This window comes from Corticium candelabrum, chromosome 2 (assembly GCF_963422355.1).
Source record: "Corticium candelabrum chromosome 2, ooCorCand1.1, whole genome shotgun sequence".
Lineage (NCBI taxonomy): Eukaryota > Metazoa > Porifera > Homoscleromorpha > Homosclerophorida > Plakinidae > Corticium > Corticium candelabrum.
Window position 1 is genome coordinate 2,845,358 of NC_085086.1, and position 19,551 is coordinate 2,864,908.

The following is a 19,551-nucleotide window of genomic DNA, read 5'->3' on the forward strand; positions in this document are numbered from 1 at the left end:
TCGAGCCTACCAAGTCTAGTTACAGCGATCCGGACTTCACATGTAGCTCACTCGTTGTTTCGTCGCACATCCGCTATCTGCACCGCCCTTGCTAGTGCGCAGACTCTAGTGTAAAGCCCATGGCGCACAATTATGGCAATGGGAGACAAATTGACGTGGAATATTAACTGCTGTCCGCTCTTCGTGTTTTCAATTATGATGACTTTTGGAAGGGTAAACTTGAAGTCTCCAGAGCCATCCCAGGCGGAAAAGACATCTTTGTCCGCCCAAACAACGAGTGAACTACACGTAAAGTCCGAATCGCTGTAACTAGACTTGGCAGGCTTGCCAGTCAACACGAGTAGGACAACAACGTAGGAATACACTCACCTTTTCACATGCTGAAGTCGTCTTGAGAATTTGGAGAGCATGAACTTGGTGTCACCATGTGCTGTTTGAAGGCTTGGGCGTGATACAATCTGCGGGTCACACATTAGATAGATATAAGCTAATTGAGTTTGTGACGTAAGTAGTACTTAGTCACGTGGGGTGCCAAGGCTATGACGTGCCAAGGCTATGACGTGGTGACACTTACTGAAGTAAGTGTGTGAAAGCAGGCGCGGTGAGTCCAGACTCACGGGAGGCTGAAAGTGTCATACGAGAACCGGACACTGCCAGGCTCACATGAGTCTGGGGACGAGGCTAATTAGATTCGCCTATTACACTTCAAGTCAAATACTTACTATCTACTTGTACAATAGGCACAATATTGTCTAGCTACACACTTGATTCTAATCTCCACCAATAATATTAAAAAATTGAAATAGGTATAATACGTTTGTAATCCTAATTCAGCCTCCTATTCCAATTTTAAAAACATGCAAGATCGACCTACATCAATACTCTCATAGATAATATTTTTTCGTCTATTTCAAGTTTTCATACTCAACTTTTGGCTCGTCGTCCTCTTCTTCTTCCTCCTTCAGTGCAACATCTGCTGTAACTGCGACTCGTCTTGCGAGTCTCTCAATAGGAACGACGTGTTTCATAGCGTTGACATCGGTCACGTTCTTTTCTAGCCGACGATGCATTTGCTCGAATGTTGAAATGGTCGACAACATGCTGATCCGCTTTTGCTGCGATGCGACGGCTATTTCGCGGCGTCGATCTCGAACGGACATGCGGCAGAATGTAAGGTGATGGTCGGTGTCGGAAGTTGTGGCGGCGGATGGTGAGAATATGGTGTGGTCTCCGGTTGGTACAAGGGTTGAGTGCGTCGACATCGGCGCTGATGGATCCTGTGAATGGCAAGCGAAAATTAGTTTATAGCATGTACATGTCTGCACGGCTCCGCTAGTCCTGCATGTGTACAATATCTTTTGGAAGTCGTGTTGCATACGTTGGCATCGTTCCGTCCGTCCGTCCGACCGTTTGTCCGCCCCTCAGTCAGTTTTCCGTCCGTTTGTCCGTCCGTCCGTCCGTCCATTTGTCAGTCAGTATGCAGGGTCTTTGTTGGACAGAGCTGCTCGTAACCCTGTTATCTATAAAGAAGAGGTATCTGTCTGTCTGTCTGTCTGTGAGTAATCTGCCCATGCGGAGATATGGTCTACACACACACACACACACACACACACACACACACACACACACACACACACACACACACACACACACACACACACACACACACACACACACACACACACACACACACACACACATGTATAGGCAAGTCGCGGTTTTATGTGTGCGTATAGGTTCCTCTCTCGCTGCAACGATCTTGTCCGAATAAGCCACGGTGTTCCGTTTCGTTACGATGTATTGCACTGTAATACTTTCGGCTCGCGTCCTGCGCTTCTTCGACCTCTTGCTCGCCGATCGACTACGCCTCCGCTCCCGCACGAATTACTCTACGCCGGACTACCCTAGAAAATCCTGTCACATGCCGTTGATGAAAGACGAAAGACATCTAGAAGTAGTAGCCTAATAATCGCTACCAAGAGGTACGGAACTCAAACACCAAACTTATTTGCAATCGAACACACGCGTGCAGGAGTGAAGAACGGGTTGCATGAACGCCTTTCAAACTAGGTAACTGTTATTAGGTAATTAAGTTTCTGATAGTTATATACAAAATTATTTGCGCTTTCTGTGCATAGTTTCAATATGGTAGTTTGCTTATGATATTATTAGTTGTAGCCATGGTTCCGCAAACTCCAACTAGAATAGATAGCAATATTTTTACATTAATGTACAAGTTTGTGTTTAGGTACAAATGATTTGTCCGTCAGTCTGATGGTCCATACTCTTGTCAGTCAGTCATTACGTCCGTCCTTCCGTCTGTCTGTGCGTCCGCCCACCGGTCTGCCCGTCCATCTTTTCGTTCGACCTTCCATCCGTTCGTCCGTTCGTCCGTCAGTCGCTCAATAATTACGTCCAATCCGTCTGTCCTTCTGTCCGCAAGCTCACCGGACTGTTCGTCCGACCATTCCTTTGATCATCCGACCGTCTAAACGTCCGTCCGACACTCCATTCGACCACCCATCAGTCACTCAGCTACTCTACGTACGTTCTTCCGCCCGCCCGCCCACCGGTCCTTCTCTCCGACCTTTCATCCGACCGACCTTCCATTAGTCAGTCATTACGTCTGTCTGTCCATCCGTCCGTCCATTCACCAGTTCGCCCCGTTCGTCCGTCCTTTCGTCAGTCGGGCAATAAAATTACGTCCAATCTGTCAGGCCTTCTGTCCGTCCGCCAACCGGCCTGTCCTTCCGACCATTCCTTTGTTCATTCGACCGTCCGACCGTCCGTCCGACACTCCATTCCACCGTCCGTCCGACACTCCATTCCACCGTCCGTCCGTCATTCAGTCACTTTAAGAACGTTCTTCCGCACGCCTGCACGCTGGTCCTTCTCTCCGACCTTTCATCCGAGCGATCAGTCAGTCATTATTTTTTCCTTCCGTCCATTCCCAGTTCGTCCGACCGACCATCTGTTTGACAATGTATTATGATCCCCCGCCAGCCGGACCGTCTATGCGACCATCCATCCGACCGACCTTCCAACAGTCAGTCATTACGTCTGTCCTTCTGTTTGTCCGTTCGTCAACGCGTCCGTCTGTTCGCCCGCCCGCCGGCCTGTCCGACGGACCTTTCTTCGACCATCTGTCCCCACATCAGTCAGTTCTTGCGTCCACTCATCCGTTCGCCCGCCCGCCCGCCCGCCCGCCCGCCCGCCCGCCCGCCCGCCCGCCCGCCCGCCCGCCCGCCCGCCCGCCCGCCCGCCCGCCCGCCCGCCCGCCCGCCCGCCCGCCCGCCCGCCCGCCCGCCCGCCCGCCCGCCCGCCCGCCCGCCCGCCCGCCCGCCCCTCCAGCCTGTCCGCGACCTTCCGTCCTTTTGTCTATCCAAACGTGCGACCTACTGTCAGTCCCTTGTTCGTCCATTCTGCTATTCTTCCATCTGTCAGTTTTACATAGTGTCTTTCATTCCTTTCCTGCTTAAGCAAATTTTCCCAAAATATTGTTTACTACTTGATCAAATGCTTGTGTTGTATTCTAATCAAAGTGTAACAAACCTCTGCGTCTGAATATTTCCTTCCCCGCTTGTGACCTCGTTGAGCTTTGCGATTTCTTGATATGCCTTTATGAACGTCTTTGACAGAGCCACCTGCTGCTTCTTCGTTCTCATCAACGTCACTCCACTCACCATCGTCATCTCCTGCATCCCTACATTAAACATCTCTATTTACCAAAATTAATTCAATTTAAACATATTAAATGTCTTTTCTATTAAAGAATGGTTGTATCCAAAATTCATGAAAATTATACATAAATTTCTGGGTTTCCTTGGCGTGCGTGCGTGAGTACATGTGTATGCGTCCCTTCAAGTATGACAATAGAGATGCATTGCTTCAAAACGTATTTATGCGTATTTACCTATAACGGAAGTTGTAGACTCTAACACTAACGTACCTTTCACCTTCTCTAACGCAAAACATTCGTAAGAAAAGCTGCTTTAATGTGATTGGGGAGAGCTGAAACTCTAGCGCCAACCAAGCTGCAATAAATGCAACTCCTGTCATTATCAGCAATATCTATAAAATACAAAATATTTCAAAAATTATTCCACCAAGAAAATGGACAAATAAATCTATTGTAAACCTTTTAAATTCTATAATCAAATTGTGTGTGCGTGCGTGTGTGTTTCTGCGTGTGTGTACGTGCGCGTGTTTGTGTGCGCGCGCGCGAGTGCGTGCGTGGGTGCGTGCGTGCGTGCGTATGTGTGTGAGTGTGTTTACCCCACCGCCTCGGCTTGCATCCAAGAGCGCAATTTAGCCTAACACACGCTAAAATTAACTTGAATAATTACCATCAAGTGCAAGAACGGTTCGATGTCATGCAGTCCGAAATCTTCAAGCCAAAACTTTCCCGTGTTGGGATAACATTCTATTGTTGACTGAAAATTGCATCCCGTCTCGATATCAGGCAAAAGTAGACGCATCATGCTGCTGTACCCATAGTAGTTGGGATTGATGTACAGCAGCCACCTGAAACTGGAAAATCAATTTTAAATTATATACTCACAATAGAGATTAGATAAAATCAATAAAATAATCAGAGTTGCTGTTTCTATTATAATGGAGCAAATTCTGGCTTCAGGTTTAAGATGTTTAAAGATAATCAATTATTGTATAATAGTTATCAGTTTGACAAAGTTTTAGAGCTTGACTGCTTGTTAAGAAATATCACGCACTTAGCTTAATTAATGAATCCTCTTTACAAAAATATTATGAAAAACAAGATAATTTAATTGTCCAACAGTTGGTGTAATGAGTTATATAGTTGATATAATACTCATTTCATGAAACTTTTTATGTGCTCTATCATCAAGAGTTTCAACTCTCCGGAAGACTATGCACACCTGCAACTAAAAATATGCTGGTACTGTTGCTTTACTGCCACAGTCGTGCTCCACTTTTTGTAATGTCAGAGTCTGAGTGTGGTTCCATCACACAGTTTGTCAATTGCCTAGATCTGTTAAGAACAGAAGAGCATGCTGAGGGACTGGCTAAGATCACTTATCCAGCGTGCATCATCATAGTGACATAAATGCACTTGTACGTTTAGTCTGTATTGTACAGGGTCGACTCTACCGTTAGGCCCGACATGCTCGGGCACCAAGGTCTTCAAGGGATATGTTGCTCATTACCCGGATGTTTTGCAGCAATGTGTCAAGTCTAGAGCATTTTGGGGATTAAATTAAGCTATGATGCTATTGTCGATGACTTGGAAACGAAACATCCGCGTAGAATGGAACTTACAAATCTTGGTTGATGATGAAGAATTTCTATAGAATTAATCTTACTGATAGAAGTCGTTGTCATGTCCGATCGCTGTCATTAATGGTAGTTGAGATCTCCAATTAATATTAACCAGGCACCAAGCAAAATTAAACGCTGGATCCGCTTCTGGACTCTATAAAACAACTTTTGAATTCAAATTTGGGCATTAAAATTAATATTAATATTTCTAATTTATTGATAGCTGTGGCCCCAAGTGGCCCTTATTTAAGCCCCATTTTCAAACTTGACCGGCAATACTGTAAATGCGTTCAAACTGAAGGCATCTCTACAAAAAAACAAGCTTACCGACATATACACTTTTTCAGGTATACAAAGAATTTAACACTAGGGTATACATGCAAACTGATGACTAGACGGACTGGCAAATAAGAAAAGCAGAGAAATCCCTTCAAACTTACAGACACTTAGACAAACGAAGAGTAAGACAAACGAAGCCAACAATTATATACCAAAACAAAGAAAAGACAAACAGTAAACATAGTGATCGTTAAAGCAGAAACATAACTCTTACTAGATCTTCATTTCTGAAGGCGGTATGAGAAATCCGGCAGCAAATCCTGCAGCACAAGACACCAACGGCGATATCTTATGCGAATTGACCGGGAAGAGACATATGAGCATCATAGCTGCAGACGTCCACGTCTGATTCAGAGCAAGAGTAATGATGATAACGTAAAAGAACGCTTTGAGTGTCCAAAACTGAGATTGCAGCACCTGCAACAAAAAACTAAAAATTGAAAATAAAATAGTACAATATTGACTAATGTAAGGAGACTGTAAACATTAACTAGAACTGTAAATGAATAACTGACTGTCCACTGGATTGATGAACATATCTATGCAGCTGCGAAACGTGCGGTCGGGTTGAAGGTAATTGCCAGCTTGCCACGCCCCGTCCTAAAATATATTAAATTATTTTATACTGACACATGACATCGTCATTCCTTTCAATCTCGTCGCTTTCGTGTACGTAATCGTTGATAGGCTATCTCAACCGTCAACATTATACCCAGAGACAAAGTGTTGTGACTAGCTGCCATGCAGCTCAAGATCGTGGTGTGTGTGTGTGTGTGTGTGTGTGTGTGTGTGTGTGTGTGTGTGTTTGTTTGTGTGTGTGTGTGTGTGTGTGTGTGTGTGTGTGTGTTTGTGTGTGTGTGTTTGTTTGTTTGTGTGTGTAATCGCTTCAACAGTTTCCTAGTTACCCCTTTCTACTACAAACAATGCTATACCTGCCTACCATTTCAAAGAAAAGGATACATTTTACATCCGCCTAGCTTAATTTCAGTAATCCGCAGAGGCACGGATTAACACGAACACAGCAAAGAGGTAACGCGAGGAAAGCAGCATCGATCTCCGGAAATCTTTGACATTAACAAACAATTCTGGACATACATGCAGTCTACAAACAATGTGTCTGCTCAATTGTCTTATTTCTATTTAGCTATAGTTATATATATATTATATATATATATATATATATATATATATATATATATATATATATATAGCACTGAATAAATATAGTAACCTTATATACCCTCTGACAAGCAGAGAAGCAAGTGACGTCGCTGTTTTGTATTACCGTGGTCTGTCTTCCTAGCAACAGCACCAGAAAAGAAGGGGTTCTAACCCCTTAACCCCTTGTCTGGCTCTCTACTGGTATTGATCGTCTGTCATGATGGTAACGTAAAGGACCGCCGTTGTGTTTCCGGCGAAAGACTGGTCAGTTAAAACCACTCTGTATTCGGAGGCTGTCCGTAAGTCTCAAGGGTCTCTCTCTAAGTAAACCGGTTTATATAAATTTACTTTCCAAAACACGTGTACAAAACGTTAACTACACAAATGCTTATTATCATATTGACTGCCTATAGCATATACATCGTAGCTTGTGACTGGATAGAGAAAACAACAAGGATACACATCAGCAGATACAAATATAAATAATATTTATTTATATATTTTATAATATTTATAAATATAAATAATAACAAATATAAATAAATACAGGGATACAAATATAAATAAATAATAAATAAAACATAATTATTATGTAATAGTAAATACAACTCCAGACTACTAACAGCATGTAAGCGGGTATAAAAATGTTGACATGGGCAGCAAGTACCGTATACATTACTGAGAAAACCAGGTGGATGAACAAGTGACTGATGATTAAACTATTTGTCTCAAAAAAGACTTTACAAAGTAATTGATCTGTTGATTAGGCTGCTAAAACAGCAAATTGTTTAGAATATATTTCAACACCCAGTTTAGGACAGAAAGACTGCATGTAGTGGTGTGTGTGTGTGTGTGTGTGTGTGTGTGTGTGTGTGTGTGTGTGTGTGTGTGTGTGTGTGTGTGTGTGTGTGTGTGGTGTGTGTGTGTGTGTGTGTGGTGTGTGTGTGTGTGTGTGTGTGGTGTGTGTGTGTGTGTGTGCGTGCGTGCGTGCGTGCGTGTGTGTGTGTGTGTGTGTGTGTGTGTGTGTGTGTGTGTGTTATACTGAACCAAGTACATTGTATTGTAATATGTTGATTAAACTATTGAAAAATTAGTGATACTTATGTTACAACTTACCATTAAACACACGATAAGTGAGCTGCCTACGAGTGGAAGAAACGATATGGCCACGTATCTAAAAAACGTCTGGGAAAGAACTTCGATGGACTTTCCAACGCCGTCAGCTCTCTCCATGCGATGCATCTAAATCAAAATATCAGAAACAGAGAAAAATGCAAATAGTGTCACCACAAGGTGAAAATATGCAAACAACAATTAAAAACCCAAGAGAATTAACTGTGGCAGAAACAGAAATCTAAAAAGGACGTAGATGAGAGGTCATGCGTGGTCTGTTCTTACCTCGAGGCCCTTCGAAAGGTGGAAATAGATGGCTGGAAACATGAAGATGGAACTGGCAAATGTGTGAATAGAAAACGCGGCCATAATCAACAGCATCGAGTCAGCTTGAAGGTAGGCAAGTCCTACAAGCCAGTACAAACAAACAATAGCAAAACAAATGACGAATGGCAAAGGTCACTCTTGACGGAAACACATGACACCAGCTGGTATGCGTATATATGAAAACTCTGGAAGCTCCACAGGTAACTAGAATGACATAGACACGGAGACCTAACCGTAACTGGTCCGGGCAATCACTTGTGACTGCCATAACAGGTCCCCGAGACCATGCAGTTGTGATTGCCATATTTTGTCTGGTATTGCCGCAAGTGGTCGCGGACCCAACCCTAGCCAGTGCCCAGGACAAGTTGTAAAAATATTATTGTTATTGTTATGTCACGCTATAGTTGAACCCCACCTTAACTGGGCCAGGGGACCACTTGTGGCTGCTATAACAGGTCCCCGAGACCATGCAGTTGTGATTGCCATATTTGGTCCGATATTGCCGTAAGTGGTCCAGGACCCTAACCCTAACCCTAACATTAGCCTGGACCAGTTGTGCACGGCTAAGGAACAGTTGTCGCGTGATAGTTAGCGTCTTGTTTTGCTATGCTGTGTTACATCAACTGGCCTGCAGTTTTGAAATGTTTGTGCTCACCTGCTACAAGAGCAAACAGTAGAAAGATGACAGGCAAATAGAGACTCTGTGCCAAACTGGCTCTCATCTCAGCTCTCGTTTCCATTGCGAAAAAACGATTCATACTGCCACTCTCTGAATGCACATTTCTAAGAGAAATATCAAATATAAGAAGTATACAACACGCATGGAACTGCAAAGTGCATGTATTTGTAGAGTGCTCAACACAATCCAAAGGTCCCTTCTAATTATAAGTTCTGCATGCCTCTTCGTTTTCTTACTTGTTTTTGTCTTCTTTTTCTGCATCATCTCGTTTAGCCTGCTCGATGGTATTCTTTGCCAGCTCGATGGCATTCTTTACCGACTTCGTTTCCGTCGTCGTCTTGTAGTAGTTGAGTATAGCAGCGCGGTGACTTCTGCTGCCCAACATGTCCATGATGATATCGGCCGGATTGTTGCCTTCACCAAGAACAGGCGCTTCGCCTTCTAGCCTCGCCACTTGGTACGCCTTCAAGAAAAGTCCTGGAGCTTCAATGGGAGACCCATAATACGCAACCTACCACAACGAAAGGCAATACTTTATATAGTCAAAGCAAGATAATACTTAAAGCATGCGCATTTAAAAATTCTACATTTAGGGTTTGATCTTACCTCTCCTTGGCAGAGAAACAGAATGCGGTCGAAAATATGAAATATCTCCACTCGTGGCTGATGTATGGTCATTATAACCAAGCGTCCGCTCATTGCCACGTATCTCAAGTGCTGCAGCAGCTCCATAGAGGAAGAGGCATCCAAACCAGACGTTGGTTCATCCAGAAAGATCACTTTTGGCATACTTAGCAATTGTATGGCAACCGCTAGACGTCGTTTCTAAAAAACAACATTCAGAAAGTTAGAACAAAAATAAATATACGAAATTATTGTATACAGTCTATAGAGTTGCTCTCATCTGCAAAATAAACACTCTATACTAAACACGACTGTGTAAAGCCAATGCACATGCATTTTTTGAATTGATATTATTGTTGCTCGTGAAAGTCTATCATTACATACTCATCAGCAACTACTGATCACTTTTTCCATTCTATAACGCAAACAGTAAAACAGATCATCAAGTATAACTGAGACTTCGACATTAACAGTACAAGTACAAGTCAAACCATTGAAATATACAACTAAATTATTTAATTATAAAATTATATCAAAAACACTATTTTCAGACTTGAATGTGATATCATGTAAGAGACTATACATTAATTATACACGTATACAAGTCACTGAGTTGCTACATATTAACATTAAATTTGATCAATATTAATAATTTTATAGCAAAGTAATAAAATAATAGCAAATAATAAAGTAAGCGTATTATATAGTAAGATTGTGTTCTTTTGAAACGAAAAAAATTAGAACTTGACTAAACAATTCTTAGTTTAGCAGTACTGACAGTGAGTGTGATCTTGATAATCAGGCATTTAGTTTGACGTGTCAATTGGCATCTCACCTGTCCTCCACTTAGTCCAGGACCAGTTGATCCACCCACAACGGTGTCCTTTACAGCTGAAAGACCAGTCTACAATACAAACAATAATAACAACAACAATAATAACAACACTGAATGACCGCGCATGATGGTTTTCTAAGCAAATATACGATCGATCCTCTATTATATCATGGTCTCATCATGTGTGTTATGTGCTATAGAAACAGGCACTTTTCTATTCTATCGCGTCTATAATACAACATGCAGACATATAATAAAACTTTTTGGCAATTAAAACCATAATTAACTAATAGTTTTCGTATTTTCTCCAACGTAACTAAATATAATTTTTGTTACTTTAAGTCTTTCAAATCCTGTTACTCATGCCATACTGTTACTGGCTATACAATTGCCGTTGAATTGATTATTGCTATTAATTTCATTATTACCTCCTCAATAACTTCTTTCACTCGCCTAAACCGTTGTAGTTGTGATAGCGACTTGGGCAGCCTAATGAAGGCCGAGAGCCACAAGTTTTGTTGAACTGTTAGCTCCTCGTAGTAGGGAACAGCCAGTTGTAGGACGTAGCCTGTGTGTCTTACATACCACTCTCGCAGGCGTTGAAATGGAAGACCATTGATAAAAACGTTGCCCTGTAGAGAAGAATTTTTAGAAACTTGTACGAAAATAAAGTAACAGACCACTAAAAAGTTGTGGATTCCAAAAATGTAAGAGTCAACAAGTACGCGGTTATAAGAGTTGCCATTGTCAATTATTGCTTGTTAGAGTACCACCTACTAAGATTGGGGACCATTCCATACTCAGGCCCGCATTGAGCGACGGCACTGTAAACATGGGAAGGCTACAGAAACGAGAAGGTTAAGTTAAAGTACTCTGATGACTAAACAAGCATTAAGCTATGCAGTGGCGACAAGGCGACTCACAAATTGGCACTATTCGCGAGATCGTAAACATATAAATATACTTACCAAGAGCGCCGGTGCTGGGGATGAGGGAGCTCAGTCAGACTTAATTCAGAGGAACAGGAAGCTATGCTCCTTAATTAGAGTATTGTGAACTTTTCATATTATTTACTTATAGTTTATGTGCAGATTGTACTTTCAGACTCACCCCCACCCCCACCCCACCCCGAAATTAAAAATACGTTTCGCTGCCCCTGTGCCTGCATACACACATACAGTATGCATATACGTACATAATTTGTGAATGAATGTACGTATGTATGTATATGCATGCACATAGAACTAAGAAGGTAATCTTCTCGAGCCTAAGTTCTCTAGATGCTGTTTAGAGACAAAAGTAGGATACTTCTAAGAGTTAATCATCCAATTACAGATTGAATATTGGTTGTCTTCGAAGTTGGAGGGTTTTCCTCAGACGCCATGCACTGCCCAGCACCGGTTAGTTTAGATTGTAAAGATAACCGAGCAGAACCGCACCGAGCTGTGCCAGGATAGGTTACAACTTTGACAACTTTCACAGCAATGCACTATAGTTCAGTACAAACACTCGTGCTTCTTCAAACTAAATGAAGAAGCACTAAAGTGGTAAACCCTCTGCTATCACCCTTGCATCTAATTAGTTAGTGAGAGCCAATGAAGACTAGGTATGAAAAGCGAGCTAGCTGGACACACTGACTGCTATACGCTACTTAGCACCAGCTACAACAATGAGCGCACGCACTGCATTCTAATTCGAGTCCATTGCTCCGTCTGTCCGTCCACAGAGGTAGTGCTATAATGCTATCGCAAGAGCGCCTCGAGTTATTCAATATCTTAAGTCTATATCAATACATATTTAGAAAATTAATATTAATGTTTAGAAATAGACTCTGTACCGTCTGATTTCCTGTTTTTCTCCTTCCCGTCAGAAGGTCAAGCAGTGTCGTCTTGCCGCTGCCTGAGGGTCCCATGATAGCGACCAACTCTCCTGGATTAAAGTAAGCAGAAATATCGTGCAGAATTGTCTTCTCGGTCGCCGAGTCTGTAGACTCTACCAAAGTAGCATCTACAGCCGTAGACGACACTTGAACAGAATCGCGTTTCTCGAATTTCTCCAGCTAGCAATAAAAACAAAATGCCGCAGCTGACATATTGAAATGTCAAATAGTAACAAAGAAAGATACAAAATCAGAGTAGACAACAATGCAGCAAGCTATACTTTTGTGCAAAAAGTAGTAGGAATTAAGAATAACTCCTGCTAACAAAGCAAACTAGTTAATTCTCCAAATTACAAAATCCTTGTCTATGCGAAACACAGATAGAATTAACACTCACGTCTGTGATTACCCGAGATTCTTGTGCACTGTTGGCCATTTCTTTTGCCCAAAGGCTCGGAAATGAAAACTCTACTTGAGATGACTTCTTCTCTAGTGACTCCAGCTCCTTTTGTCTTCTCTCCTTCACACTCATCTCCATGTTGTCTTTTTCTTTTGTTGGGTTCAACCGTTGGCTTGATGGTGACTGCGGCAGTTTAAGCTTTTTTCCACAGCAACAGAACAGTTGCTTCAAAGTTGTCTTTGTTTCTTCGGTTATAGAGGAAGCACCTGTTTACAATTACAAGAGTAAAAATAACTATTTTAGTATGAATATTTGACGTCACTCGTACTCAGTCACTGTGTGTGTGTGTGTGTGTGTGTGTGTGTGTGTGTGTGTGTGTGTGTGTGTGTGTGTGTGTGTGTGTGTGTGTGTGTGTGTGTCCAGCGCTCCAGCGCACAGATAGTTTGTTTATTCATATTCGCTTGTTGTGTGTTCAAATCTATGACTTTCTGTCTTAGTTATCCAACCGTTCATCTGAGAATGTATGCTATAAGTACACGCAAGCGCCATCTAGATCTTTCACATTATTCTTACTGTCTTCTTGTTTCTTTTTGCTCTCTAATGTGTTGTGGTTACTCCCAGTTAGTCCCAGCAGTGCGCGTGATTCTTCCTCTTCCGCGATCTTCCTCTGTTGTGTTTTCTTTGTTTCAGCTAGAGCTTCCTTAGAAAGGCTAATTGAATAGCGAAGATTTAGACAAGCAACGCCGACAGCTTCTTGAGGCGAACAGTGCGGCATCTACAGAAAACAGGCTAACTAAATTACCCTGGCACATAACTGTTTCAGATTACTGGAACCGGATGAAGACAGACTCTAGCATAAAGAAAAAAGACTGTCAAACTCAAACGCATGCATCTAGAAGAAAGTGGAAGAGAAAACTATCTGGATTAATAGGTGGTGCAACAGAGAGGACGTATAGACTGTGTACTTCATAATGGAAAACTGCAAAACCAAAAACAGGTGGGCAGACATGTCTTCAAACAGAAAGACAGACAAACAAACATAAAAACATTTACAAACAGAGAGACAAACAGACGGACAGGTGGATGGACGGACGGATGGACCGACAGATGGGCGGACGGAAGGACGGACGGACTGACGGACAGACGGACGGACAGCCGGACGGACAGCCTGACCGACGGCCCGACAGACTGAAGGACGGACGGACTAAGGGACTGAAGGATGGACGGACTAAAGGACGAACGGGCAACAATATGTCAAACTAGAACGTAAACACATTATATAAACAAACTATACCCCTTCATTCTCATGAGCAGTTTTCTGTTTCTCATGCTCAATGAACATGTGGTAACATTGAAGCATATCCACTTTCCTCCAAATCATTACCAATTTATATAATACGCACACAAATGTAACGAAAAGTATCAGGCCAGTTATGAAATACTGCACTTCTTCCACCCAGGTGTCTCCAAACACTCCTAAGCGGACAACTTCCGGACATTGACCATTACAACGCGCTCCAAAACAAGTATCAATATGACGAACGGGGTCGTGAGACAATGACAGATTAAGTGTTGTGTTGCGAATGCGCCTATTCCATTCGTGAATCGCGCACTGGATACTTCTTTCATTCATACCCCTTTGTGACTTCACATAAATTTTTGACCAAGTATCAGGCCGGATCATAAACCTTGAGAAAGATTAGAGTCAATGATGCCGGCAAAGTTTAACATACAAACTTCTCATACACTATAGACTAGAATAACAAACAAACATACAAAAAGAATAAACACAGATAGACAGAGACGAGATATACAAACCGACAAACAGATGGACGGACGAGCAAACAGGCAGTTGGGCAGCAGAAGGTTGGAGGAATAGACAGACGAGCAAGCAAGCAGGCAGGCGGGCGGACAGGCAGGCAGCCAGGAAGGCAGGCGGGCAGGCGGGTAGGAAGGCAGGCAGGCGGGGAGGAAAGGAGGGAGGAAGGAAGGAAGGTAGGAAAGGAAGAGGAAAGGGAGGACGGAAAGGGAGGACGGAAAGGGGGAAGGAAGAAAGGAATTTAGGAAGAAAGACATTAAGAAAGGAATTAAAGAAGAAATTAAGAAAGGAAGGAATTAAGGAAGGAAGGAATTAAGAAAGGAAGACTGGCGAGTAGACGGACAGAAGAACGGGCGGACGGGATGGCGGGTGGACGGACAAGCGGACAGCCTGGCAGGCAGGCAGGTAGACAGGCAGACAATTCGAATAAAAGTCAAGTAGTTGAACAAGAGCATATTTACACACAAACATGTAATCAATCATGACAGACAGCCGTGGACGCTGACAAAAATTGATAAGTAATCACATACTTGAACAAGGCTGTGTCTCCATTGCCTACTCCATCATAGTTAGATGAATCGAAGTTTGAGTCCAGCATGCCGTTCCTGTCTCTCAAACTAGACGTTGCCAAATATACGTGTTGCAAACAGGACGGCACAAAATAGCTCATCTTCGGAGCACCAGCTCTGCTGTTTTCCAGACTCACATTCATCGCTCCTCCGTACTCGGTCACAGTTCTGAACGTTTCCAAATGTTGTACATCAGACGTATGATTCTCAAAATCTCGTACAGAATCAGACAAGATAAACAGATCATACAAACTGAATATCACAAACATGGGTATGTCTGGAAAGTCGTCAGACTGACGGAGCAATCGGTCTTTAGATAACATACACTGCGCAGAGATACAACACGGAAAACCTAAGGTGGAGAAGTCATTGCAAGGTGGATGTGACAGGATTTTAATTTCCTTCACGGAAAATTCCAAATTAAACTTCTCAACGAGTTTGTTGTTAAAGTTGACGAACCAAGCAGAATCTATGATAGCCGAGAGTGATGTTGAAGATGATAGGTGTCTTCTGAGCCAGCCGGCTTGGTTAATGACACCGATTCCACCTGCACTGCTACCAGCCAATACAACCTGCAGCAAAAGCGTGTCTATTGAAATCGTCAATTTAAATTATTAGATATCTAATTGCATGAGACTCTACATGCTAATATTAAACACCAATTATCTAGTAGTGTACCGCTTATTGTAAAGTGAGTGATCAATTGAAGCTGGTTAATGCAGTGCTCCAAATAAGGAAAAAAAGTTGGCCGGACGTAAATTTCGATCAAAGTAGCTTTTGACCAGACTTCTGCCAAATTTGATTGGACGTTTACAAAATGTGCAATATCATAATATAACAGATAGTATAATATATAACATATATAACATAATTATATATATATATATATATATATATATATATATATATATATATATATATATATTATAATTATATATGCATAATATATTCATAATAATGTATCCATACACATAAAGAGCTGTTTGTCACTGATTTGTGGACTTCAGCATCATGCACATGTACACTACATGTGCCTCTTTGAGCCTTAGCAACCAGATTAGTAAGTGCCATTTGGGGCATAAAGCCCACTGCCTTACTGGATAGCAAGGTTGTTTCAGGTAACTTGGAATAATTGTTAACACCTTGGCACTCTTTCACAGTGTTGCATAAATGATTATACTATTATTTAATGCAATGAAAACACACACTTAGAAAATGATCAGCATAATAATTTGTGTTTTCATTAAAATTTTATGTTAGTTCTCTTCTCCAAATGCGAAAGCGTCTGCTGCCCAAATTAGGTAATTCCCATCCTTTCACCATTACTGGTAGGTAACCAGACGGTGCTTCTTCCGGCAGAATTGATGCTGCAACGTTGTGCACTCTGAAGGAACGTAAATCAATCGTCAGGAACTCAAATGCAACCATTAGAAAACGAAAGACAAGTAAAAGTTAGTGGAAGCTAGACTAATTGATTTGTGATAGCCCATATCATCAGTATGTGAAACTATGCCAAGGGCTAAGCTTGCTATAATTGCATAGAAAGAGATGAGCAGTGACCTAGTTGCAGGACAACACTCAACGGATGGCTGGCCAAAGTACTGGGATGGCTGCCTTACCTAGATAGGTTCAAGACCTGCAACAACTGCCAGAAAAATGGCATTCAACCCTACCACATGTTAACACAACACCTAACCAGCTGTTTGTTATTGTAAAATACCTAAAGACTTAAACGTGTTACCGTCACCTGTGGCCACCGTGACGCAGCAGACATCGCATACTGCTAGTCTCGCGTAGCCATGCTAGAGTTACATGCTCGACAGTTTGCTCTATCTTGTTCTAAGCTCACATTGGCTATCAAAATCAAGACTCCTTGGCTACAGTTCAGATTGATTGACCGGACTAGGATGTCCGCGCATAGATTCAGTTGTCCGGACACATAGAAATATTGATCGGACATTGTCCGATGTCCGGCCGCTATATAATTTCGAGCTCTGTAAATAATGTGAATGCTAATGCTTGCTGACTGCTGTTACGTACTGTTAAACTGTAAAATTAGGTAACTCTTTCCGGATTATTTCTAACTCACAACTCTCAATGATGCCACATTTCGATATCTAGTCTTTATGTGGTGACAGACAGAGTCAGAAAGACAATGGACAAACAGACCGACAGACAAACAGGCAGGCAGGTTATTATATTAGGATACAGCATCTCTACACACTAGAATACATAATTTTTCAATAATTAAAATAGTGCTTCATAAACAAGTTCAACTATTTCAATGTGTGAAGCAATGACTGTATCTATTTCTGATTATAATCCATTAGTCTGTTTGTAAAAACTTAGACACTTTTCTCAAGACAACTTTACTACTGCATTTTTGGAGAGTCTCAAAACAACGTCCTAGGCAATATGACATAAACTCTGCATCTCCTTGTCTTCCTTCAATGAGCCCTGCCTTTCTTCCCAGTAACAGTGCAGTTCATGCAGGCAGGCATGCAGGCAGACAAACAGACAGAAGACGAACATACCCGTTACGGATACTTCCGGAGTAGTTAAAGGCCATGACAAATGCAACCCTACCCCTATGATGGATGAGCTACTTCAATACGGCTAATCGGCTTCTCAAGTTCCTAAAATCAACATCTTACTCACTCACGTACACTAATTGCAAGAACGTGTCCACGTGTAAACTAAAACATTGGTACACTGCTGAGAGGGCAACACGAGTAGAGAGAAACGCTTTTACTTGAACAAGCAAGACCGCGAAACGTAAATATACAGACAACGTTCATTTGCTGACTTACGTCCTCAGCAGCTGAAAGATCGTGGTAAAGCAACAACTCTCTGATTGCCGCTCTGAACACTGCCGATCCTCGAAACGCGAACTGATTTGTTTTCGAGTGGAAGTCGAACTGAAACGGTGCGCGCGCTTTCTCTGCCTCGGACTCGTTCCAAGTCGAATTTCCAATCCACAAGTCGCTCGTGCAATACGGCAGAAGAACGAAATTGTAATTCCAGTAGCTCGGATTGACGTTCGGATCGGAGTCCAAAATGTCTCGACCCTCGATGCTCTGCGGGTAAAGATGCGACGACATGAGATGAGGACTGCGCACATACCGTACGTTGCAGTCCGTCACTCTCGCGCATCCGACACCGCCTTCGAGAAAGACAACCCATCGGCTCGAATTCAGCGTTCTCGACAGGTAATAGAAGCCGCTAGACCGGTCGTTGCAGACGGCACCGACGTCGACAGCATTGCTGATATTGACGCGACGGTATTCGGAGCGGTTGACGGCGGCAGAAAGAGACGGACGGCTGTTACAAGCTCCGACGACTCGTCGAGTGACGGAGGCTGAAGTCGGAGCAATTACCACGGCGACGAAGAATACGGCAATGGAACTAGAAGTCATGTCATCCGGATGATACACGGGCGGACTGCTCGTCGACCTCGGACTATTTTTCCGTCGGACGCGACGATGGGACTCGCTGCCGTTGACCTTTAGCAACGAAATGACAACACTCTCTGAAACATTTACTGGGTAACTGCATGCTAATCGATATGTGTATACAGAACACAAGAACGATTTAGGACCCAATAGGCGACTAGGAAACGCGCACTAGTGTTGATGTTTACAATTTTAGCGCACGCTTCTCTTGACGGACAGTTTTGGAGACGGTCAGTCAGTCTAGAAGCCGTCAGACAGCGCCAGGGCTGTAATTGCCCACGGATCGCGGATCATTGTTTAAGCCGCCCAACCATTTTCCCAACATGTGTGTGGTGTGGTGTGTGTGTGTGTGTGTGTGTGTGTGTGTGTGTGTGGTGTGTGCGTGCGTGTGTGTGTGTGTGGTGCGTGTGTGTGTGTGTGTGTGTGTGTGTGTGTGTGTGTGTGTGTGTGTGTGTGTGTGTGTGTGTGTGTGTGTGTGTGTGTGTGTGTGTGTGGTGCTATAGGACTATGATCTAGACCCCTTTGGAACTAACTAGTCAAATAATTTTGTAAGAGTTGAATTTTTGTTTTAGAACGTGCTGCACGAGATGCTGTTAATTGAGTAATAAATCGAGAAGTCCTGTTTGAGAATGGCGCCTGGCCGTTGTAATACGGATTGGCGACCGCTCCGAACGGCTACTAGTAATCACGTATGCGTAGTTCTACCTCCACATGCATGACCTGTACAAGTCCAGTAACTGGCTCTTCCTCATGGATTTTTCCACGCCTACAGAAACAAACAAAAGTAAATAGTGGCACCGTGCTCGTACCAGAATCAACAAGCGACGATCGAGCGTAGCCAGAAGTCAGCACTGTCGAGAAAGTCGTCTCAGAACGATCCGGTTCAGTACTATTAGGCAACAATGTCTACGAGACAGACTTGGAAATGCAATTGTGCAAACAGGAGTCGTTTAATTAAATTGTCTGCCGCGTGGTTACGGATACTTTCAAGGTTTGAGGAGATTTACCGTACCGTCCTCGATTCCCTCGCCAAACTCTGCTTCAGGCTCTTTCAAA

At 42.9% G+C, this 19,551-nt stretch overlaps 1 protein-coding gene across 3 annotated transcripts; it reads right to left on the reverse strand.

Annotated features, from left to right (window-relative positions):
* Nucleotides 1–710: 710 nt before the first annotated feature.
* LOC134198639 (ABC transporter G family member 4-like) lies at nucleotides 711–18,189 on the reverse strand. Of its 3 annotated transcripts, none has more exons than XM_062668051.1 (18): nucleotides 17,854–18,189; nucleotides 15,005–15,615; nucleotides 13,950–14,343; nucleotides 13,229–13,430; nucleotides 12,665–12,921; nucleotides 12,214–12,435; nucleotides 10,805–11,008; nucleotides 10,377–10,445; nucleotides 9,524–9,742; nucleotides 9,154–9,428; nucleotides 8,894–9,021; nucleotides 8,197–8,318; nucleotides 7,915–8,040; nucleotides 5,852–6,054; nucleotides 4,347–4,530; nucleotides 3,950–4,071; nucleotides 3,553–3,703; nucleotides 711–1,277 (listed from the first exon to the last, which is right to left on the reverse strand). In XM_062668051.1, the coding sequence occupies exons 1-18, from the start codon at nucleotides 18,142–18,144 to the stop codon at nucleotides 906–908; spliced, it is 4,152 nt and encodes a 1,383-aa protein (XP_062524035.1). In that variant the 5' UTR covers nucleotides 18,145–18,189; the 3' UTR covers nucleotides 711–905. The 3 variants fall into 3 exon arrangements, with proteins under 3 accessions (XP_062524035.1, XP_062524034.1, XP_062524036.1); XM_062668050.1 differs by having other exon boundaries at nucleotides 12,653–12,921; XM_062668052.1 differs by lacking the exon at nucleotides 17,854–18,189 and having other exon boundaries at nucleotides 12,653–12,921; nucleotides 15,005–15,444; nucleotides 15,503–15,571.
* Nucleotides 18,190–19,551: the final 1,362 nt, after the last annotated feature.